Genomic DNA, 8,556 nt, shown 5'->3' with positions numbered 1-8,556 from the left:
TAGAATTTACTTTTTTAACCACTAGTCAATTAGTAAGATTTTAAAGTGTACATATTAAATTATTAAACTAAAAAAATTAAATTAATGACTAAAATTACTGACAAAAAATAAAAAATTTTATTAATTTTCTGACCTTTTTTTATACACACGGGTAGTGGATACTAAAATCATATGATAAGTATGAAATTTTGATCATGTTTAAAAATATAATTAAAACTAGTCGTATTTTTTTAATTTAAAAATAAAGAATATGATAAAATTAAAAAGTATTATCAAATTTGATGTCACTGTCAAAATTTACCTGTGTATACATGCACAAACACATACATAAATATAAATATAAACATGTTAATAATAAAATATGAAAAGAAGATAAGCATATATGAAATATATATGATGTTACAAATAATAAGTATCATTGTCTCTTCCTCTGTCCAGTTAATTGATTTATTTGAACTAATTAATCAGCAGCTCCCTGAAAAGAGTGGAGCTAGCTGCTGGTAGAGACAACAGAGAAGACAGATATTAAGTAGAGTGATATATATAATAAAAATTAAATAAGAGTACATTATTATGGCTAATTAATTAATTAATCATCATGAAATTAAGTAGCAATGCAATGTGGTTCCCATAGTAGAAAAGACCTTCTAGAATCCTTGCAACTAATAATGCTCTTTGGATTATTATTATTGTGATGATGAACCAAGTAACCATCATCATCATCATCATCATCATCATCATCATCATCATCATCATCGTGATTTGCTTCCTCTACTTCATCATCTTCATCATATTCCTCTTCTTCATCAACAACAACATTGTCATCTTCCTCAAATTCTTCTTCTTCTTCTTTAGAAGCAGCAAAGGTAAGGACGAGACGACCGTCTTGGCGTTGAGCACAGAGCTTATTGTTGTTCTTGTTAATGTTTTTGTGAGAAGCTGCAGCAACAGCTGGCAAAGCTTCTAGAAACAGCCTCCCATTGCCGTCACGCCGGCGGGACAGCGTCCCAAGCGAAGGCAGCGGAGGAGGAAGAGAAGAAGGAGGTGAACGCGGTGCGCACTTGTTGATGAAAACAAGATTATTAGCACAATGCTGTTCTGGCAGAGCCTGAGTTTGAGCCTGAAATTGAGTCTGAACGCGAGAAGGGACCGTATAAGAAGAAGAGGAAGAGAAGAGAAGATGATCGGAGCCGGTTTCGGATCCAAGGCTTTCAGTGCATATCTGGAGACTCTTATCACTGAGAGAGGCTTTTTTAGTCTTTGCAACGTAATAAGGAGGAATGCAATTCAATGAATTCATCAATGTTTCTTCTTCCATGGACTTATTATTATTGGACATCAAGATTGAACTCCAGCATGTTCCAACAAACATCTTACTATTACTTTCTTCTTCTTGCTTCTTCATTGCCGGCACCATCATCTTAATTAGTAATCTGCATCCAACAAGTATTATGATCAAAGTTAATTAATTCACAATAACAACAAAGCCTAACTAGTGATATTAATTTCAAAACCCAAAGCTTATTAAGAAAACACATAGATATATATAGAACCTGTGATTATTATCAACAGAAAAGTTAGGTTTGAGATGAGAGTTCAGGTGATGGTTGTGGTTAATTGATGTGAGAAGGAAATGGGGTATTTATAGGGTGCCAAAAGGAAGAACCAATAACAGTATCTATCTACTGCCACGATTGAAAAATCTCCCTTTTCAGGTTTTCAATATATTTTTTTTTTCTTTTCTATTGCTTACGCTAGGGTGTTAATTTTTTCATTTTTTGCTATATATCATTAGGTAATCTCTACCTACAAGTGTTTTGCATTTACAAACTTTACAAGTCTGAACGAACCCATTTATTAAATGTGCTGCTTATTATGTTACGTGTCTTTTTAACAGAATTTTAAATCAATTCAAATCAATTAATGCATAAATATATAACTTTCATTTTTCAAAAGATTTCATTTATTTTTTCGAATTTCTTGTCATATTTGTTGGATCTCCTTTGCTTCATTTTTTTCGATTTTCATGGTTTCTGAAATCAAGCTTTAAATCGTTTTGAAGATAATAGAACTTCAGAAATACACCAAAACGATTATATAAATACACCAAAATATTACAGAAATACACCCAAACGGTTACAGAAAAGATTACATAAATACACCCAAAGGATCACAGAAATACACCCAAAAGATTTAAGAAATACACCCAAAACAGGGAGAGACACTATATTTCTTCTTGAAATCTTTTAATGTTTTGCTGGTTAAGGATGAGGCACATGGCAGAGACAATCTAGAAGAAAAACCTAGAAGAACAGTAAAACAATACCTTAAATAATGTTTCTTCCTTTTTTCTAGTGATTTTTTATGGAGATTTGTATCTTTTCTTTTTGATTTCTTCTACTCTTCGCGAGGAGTTGGAACGTTTCTGCAGAATCGTAGTAGTTTGTTTCGAATGTTCCTTGAATCTTGATGGTTTGCGTTTTGATTGAGGAAGAAGAGGAAGAGTGAACGTGTTGTGGAAGGGGCGCATGTTTTTTCTTGATGGTTTGCGTTTTGATTGAAGAAGAAGACGAAGAGTGAACGTGTTGTTGAAGAGGCGCGTGTTTTTTTCTTGGACTTGGAGCAACTTGTATAGCTTGTAAGCCAAAAAGGCTTGTATGTGTAGTAGACCTCATATCATTAATATTATTAGTTGACATTTTTTCTTTGTAAATTTTTTTCTGTTCAATAATAACCCAAAAAATTGTTTTCTAATTTTATTAGATTTATCATTCATACATATAATTAATCATGATAAGAGTACTGTTCATACCCTGACTCAACACTATGGTCCAGTCTCAAGTAAGTTAAAAAAGGCCCAATCAAAAGGTTGGCCTTACCCCCTAATCGACCTCCCATGAAAGAGGTCGGGTTCGACATGAGCCCCTCCCCAAAGAGGTCGGGTTCGAGATGAGTTGACAGATAACACTTATTCAAATAAGTAATTGCCTCCTAAAATCTCTCATCCACTTCCAGAAGCAATATCTCAACAACCCTAAGATAAAGGGATGGTTATCTACCTTCAGAAGTGGAACTACTCCAACGGTGGTTATTGGATCACCACTATAAATACACTGACACACTCAGGTAAAACTAAGTTCCAATATTCTCAAAACCTGCGTACCCCCTTACTGACTTAGGCATCAGAGTGTCTTTGCAGGTATCACCCTCTATTCTTCAAAACACACAATTTCTGATCGTGAACAAGTTCGAAATCACCCTCCATTGACATTTGGGCCAATCCTTTAGGTCCAATCCACCTATCTCAGATTACCTATATAACAAATACCAAATTAAATTTAAAATTAAAATGTTCTATGTGCATAAAAATCAATTATTATATATTTGTATATATTTATTTATAATAATATAATAACAAAAATTTATAAGATGTCAAATACACATATAACTAGTGACTGATGTTTTTTAGGCATAACATAATTGAAATAAATTTTGTACTCGATCTAAGCTACTTGAGATGAGCACTATCAAACAATTAAATCATGTCAAAATATTGTCATTTAGTTTAAAAGTAATAATTAAGATATTTAATTGATCTTTTTAATTAGTAAAAATTTAAATATATGTTATTTTTTAAAAAATGTCAAAAAAGATAAAATATTTAAACTTCTTTATTTAAAATAAAAAGCATAATTTAAAACTCTCAATTATTTTTCTTAGTTTAATATACCACTAAACGTGTATTATTATTAGTAAATTAATGTACCATGCATGCTTGTCTGATCTTATCTTATATGTAATCAACACATGATGTCTTTTTCATTAAGTTCTAAACATATACACTTGCTTTGATGACATATGGTAAAAATCAATAAAGCATATGTAGCTAATGATCTACCATTTTGGTGTAACAAACAAACAAATTAAAGCTCCTTTTGAATTAGTAAATAGGAGGAAATTAAAAGGCTCGTCTACTAAACGAAAGTGAGCACCACAATCCTCCATTCTCTCCAATACCCATCACCCACCAAAAACATACATAGTTGAATAATTCATAAAAAGTCATTGATTAACATCAATGAAACTATGAAAAGGGTAGTGAGGTCATTGCCACTACAACCATACTCAATGGAGAAAATAAAAGAAAAAGGCATGGCTATAATGTAGAACTATTATTATATATGTACATAAAAACATTTATTGGATGAAAATGGCTTAAGAGGGAAGCAAAGGAATCAACTTTAATTTTGGAGAGAGCAATATGATTGGGCGGCTAGAAATCCCACAATCTTATTGCCTCGTGGAGAATCCGACACTAACATCTAATATTGATTTCAGACTATAGTAATAGTGTATACCTTTCTTTGTCTTTTTTTTTCCTTTTTACTTTTTGATGGTATATATATATATGTGTATAATTTATTTAGAAATCATAATGGAATAATAATATGTGGAAATAAATGAAAGCGCGTCACGTCTAACTTTTTATGAGCCTTTTCGGACGGACACAAGACTTACTTCATTTGGCAGTCGCTCTTGTTTATGCTCCTTCTTTCTCACATTATTTTGCATTTGTGCATGAGTTAGAACAAACATGTTAAATATACATTAAAATTAGTTATTAAAATATAAAATACATATTAAAAATAAATTAAATTATATATATTGATATATAAATATATAAATAATATTTTTAAAAATAAAAAATATTAAAAAATATTATTAGTTTACATGTATATAATTGTAAAAAAAAGAATGAGAGATTTAAATCAAGTTAAGTGTATAAAGAATAAAGTTGGAGAAATTTTAGTTCAAAATGAGAAGATCAATGAAGATAAGAGAACTACTTCTACAAATTATTTAATGAATGACAGAAGATTTTTTTGAGCTTTGGTTAGTTATGCACGAGAAAAGAAGATCAAAACTTCGAATACTATTGAAGGATTCGAGACTTCGAGATAAAAAAAGATCTAAAACAGTTAAAAAATGACAGGGTAATAGGACTCGATAGTATTCTGATTGAAATTTGGAAAGGCCTTGGAGATAAAGACATTAGTTGGTTAACTAAACTTTTTAATGAGATTTTAAAGTCAAAGAAGATGCCAGATGAGTGGAGAAAAAACACCTTAGTACCTATCTACAAGAATAAAGGGGATATATAGAATTACGAAAATTATAGAGGGATCAAACTCATGAGTCATACCATGAAGTTATGGGAAAATGGTGATAGAACAGAAGTTGAGACAAGAGACACAAGTAACAAAAAACCAATTTAATTTTATGTCAGACAGTAGAATGTTAAATCTGAATTTGAGTGGAGTGCTACAAAGAGAAGGTTTTATTCAGTTAAAATATGATTACTCTCTTTTCACTAAAATCATGGGCAAAGGATTTACAATAATTCTAATTTATGTAGGTGACCTCATTCTCTCTGGAAATGATATGAAAGAAATCAGCAATGTAAAAAAGGTCTTGGATGAGAAGCTTAAAATTAAGGATATAAGCAGATTGAAGTATTTTATAGGACTGAAATTTGTTCATAGTTCAAGAGAATTGATAATTTGCCACTGCAAATACACATTAGACCTATTAGAAGAATTTAGCATGTTGAGTGCCAAGCCAGCAAGCACTCCCATGTAATATTCTACTGCTCTTTCTCTGAGAATTTTGGGACGAAGTTGAATGATTCATTATGGTACATGCAACTAGTTGGAAGGTTGTTATATTTCACCAACATTCTTCCTCCTCCTCTTGTGAATCTTCCACCTCCTCTCCCTCTTCTTCCTCCAGTACCACTATTGAAGTTTGGAATGGATGAAAAGGAGGTTTGTGTGAGGTTAGCTTGCATCACTAAATTTTTTGATTTTCTATACTTGTCCAACATTTCATCATGAGTTAACAACATAGTTTCAACTTCACATAGCGTAAACATATCTGGTTTTGAATTGATGGTAGTCATAAGCATTTGATAATCTTCATTTAGACCTTCAAGAATAATTTTAACCTGTTTTTCTGGTTTGAGAGGCTTTTTCGAGGCTGCTAATGAATCTGTAATAACTTTGATTTTTGAAATATATTCTAAAGCAGTGAGGTTGTGTTTCTTGATAAGCTTGAGTTGTGCCTTTAATTGTTGATTCAAAGTTTTGTAGACTCAACAAAATATGCCTCGATCCTATTCCAAATCTGGTAGTTATAAGTACATCTAACTATTGTAGGTTTGATAGCAAAATCCATAGAGGCCAGAAACCATGAAATTAGGTTTTGATCATCTTGAATTCATTGTTTGTATTGAAAAGATTCAATACCACCAAATTGATTTTCTGAATTTTCAAAAGGTACATGAATCTTTTTTTGATAAAGGTAATTTTTCAATGCTTGTCCTTGAATGACTACTAAAGCTTGTTGCTCACATGTCTTGTGGTTATTTTTTCCTAACATATCTTGAATCGAATTAAAGTGTCTTTGGTTGAAGAATTGCAGTGGAATTTGAAAAGAATTTGTATTTGCAACACTTGAATCTTTATTAGCAGAGATAGTAGAATCATCTGACGGAGAAGTCATGGATCTTCGAAAGACCTAAGTTCTTGATACCATAAAGAAGTTTTGGAACACTAACTAGTTTAGCAAGAAATCAAAAATGGAGAAAAGAAAGGAAAGCAAAATGAAGCAAAAAGGAATTCTTTTATTTAGGAATACCTAGAGATGTATGAAATAAATACAATGCTATCTCCTTCCTAAAAGGTCAACTACTGATATATATACTAGTACAAGAGAGAGGGAGTTAATAACAAACCACTAATTAGCCAAACTAATACTCTGTTTCTAATAAAGATTTACAATCTTTATCTTTGTTATCCTTCACACCCCCCTCAAACTGGAGTATGGTCGAAGAGCTACTCGCAGTTTGACCCGTAATCTCTCAAAGGCAGCAACTAATAATTGTAACATCCTAGGTAAAATCTTATCCTTGAAGGCCTTTAGATAGGGTGTCACCCTTGATAGAAAACCAATAAACTCAATCGTTATGCAAAGAAGGAGGAAAATACGCATGAAATTTTGGGTAGCAATCGAATAGCACTGAAAAGACAAAATTGAATACATTCAAAGAAGTTCAAGCAAATAGAGTAAAAATAAAATTCTCATGAGCACGATTCTAAAGGAAGAAAGTGCTTAAAAGTAATTATGACGAAAGAAAAAGAAACCAATGCATCCTAATTAATTTCATCGAAGAAACTCCCGTCATTGTGTCATATTCTATCCTTGGTCAGGACCTTTCAGTCTTTCACGAATTGAGGTACTTGCAGTCCTTTTCCTGGCTAGGGCTGTCAGACTCTTCTTCTTCTGCCTCAAAATTTGATTTGAGATATACCACCTCGGGTGACCGTTTCTTGAGTGTTGAAGTGTTCGTATCTAGAAAGGTTATGACAAGCAGTTAGGGATCTCTTTCTATGAAATCTCGACCTAAGTAGATAGTTTGGAGCACGGTAGTAGTGGTCGTAACTACCCATGCATGCTTCGAGGGTTCATACTCAGAAGTTACTCTCAGGGGCGCTGCGTCGTCTCCATCCGTTGTGCCATGTTCCTCTGGAGATAGTATGGGAAAAAAGAAGGGATGAGAACTTAAAAAGTCTCGATAGGAGTGCTATGTAATATCTCAATAGGAGTGCTATGTAACACCTCCATATCTATCCCCAACCCATATGCGAAATTTAAAAATCATATGGCATTGCATGTATTATGAATATTTCTTGTAAAACGTAAAACATGATAGGCATAAAAGAAAAGCACGTAATATTGACATAGGCAAGTCAAATAGAAAGGATAATAACTCATGAAACATCAACATAACCAAAACTTAAGAAAATAAATCTTAAAAATATAATTATAATCAAACTTTTCTTTATACTTCTCCTTTCTTATCTTGTAGTTTTTACTGAAGGTATTGAGGTCAAACAGGTATAAAAATGGAAGTCTCCTTTCCTTACCGAAAGTTCTTATCCCGAACATTTTGGCGATCACCTTCTCTTACCGAAAGATCATCTCGATCGATCACTCTCCCTTACCGAGGGATCATCTCGATATCTTGTCTTTGGAGTCACCTTCTCTCACCGAAGGATCATTCTCTCAGTTCAATTTACAAATAGGGTTGTTTAGGCATATACAAGAAAATCATACAAGAAGAACTCATGCAAGAAGATAGACAAATATGGTGATAAAAGAGACATATGAAATAATGAGACCCTAGTTATATGGCAACATGTACTCTCTAATTAAAGAGATATTAGTAACAGAATGGCATAAATTGAAAGATCATATTAAAGTATAGGAAATAGGGCATATTAAATAATTGAATAAAACTTATAAAATGGTACGTACTCTCGACCCTAAAGGAATATTAATAATATAATGGCATAAAAGATCATATAATTGCACATAATGAAAATAGGCATATTAAATAATTGAATAAAACTTATAAAAGGGTATGTACTCTCGACCCTAAAAGAATATTAATAATATAATGACATAAAAGATCATATAAATGCATATAATGAAAAT

At 32.1% G+C, this 8,556-nt stretch overlaps 1 protein-coding gene across 1 annotated transcript; it reads right to left on the bottom strand.

The window, feature by feature from the left end:
- Positions 1-360: 360 nt before the first annotated feature.
- Positions 361-1,612, bottom strand: LOC127744133 (protein FAF-like, chloroplastic). The gene is made up of 2 exons (XM_052256411.1): positions 1,554-1,612; positions 361-1,433 (listed from the first exon to the last, which is right to left on the bottom strand). The coding sequence occupies exon 2, from the start codon at positions 1,418-1,420 to the stop codon at positions 605-607; it is 816 nt and encodes a 271-aa protein (XP_052112371.1). The 5' UTR covers positions 1,421-1,433; positions 1,554-1,612; the 3' UTR covers positions 361-604.
- Between the last annotated feature and the right edge of the window lie 6,944 nt (positions 1,613-8,556).

This window comes from Arachis duranensis, unplaced genomic scaffold (genome assembly GCF_000817695.3).
Source record: "Arachis duranensis cultivar V14167 unplaced genomic scaffold, aradu.V14167.gnm2.J7QH unplaced_Scaffold_232525, whole genome shotgun sequence".
NCBI classification, from domain to species: domain Eukaryota; kingdom Viridiplantae; phylum Streptophyta; class Magnoliopsida; order Fabales; family Fabaceae; genus Arachis; species Arachis duranensis.
This window is presented reverse-complemented; position numbering and strand designations above follow the sequence as displayed.

Bases quoted from the DNA above. Each gene is read 5' to 3' on its own strand.
- LOC127744133 (XM_052256411.1), bottom strand. From the start codon at position 1,420: ATGATGGTGCCGGCAATGAAGAAGCAAGAAGAAGAAAGTAATAGTAAG.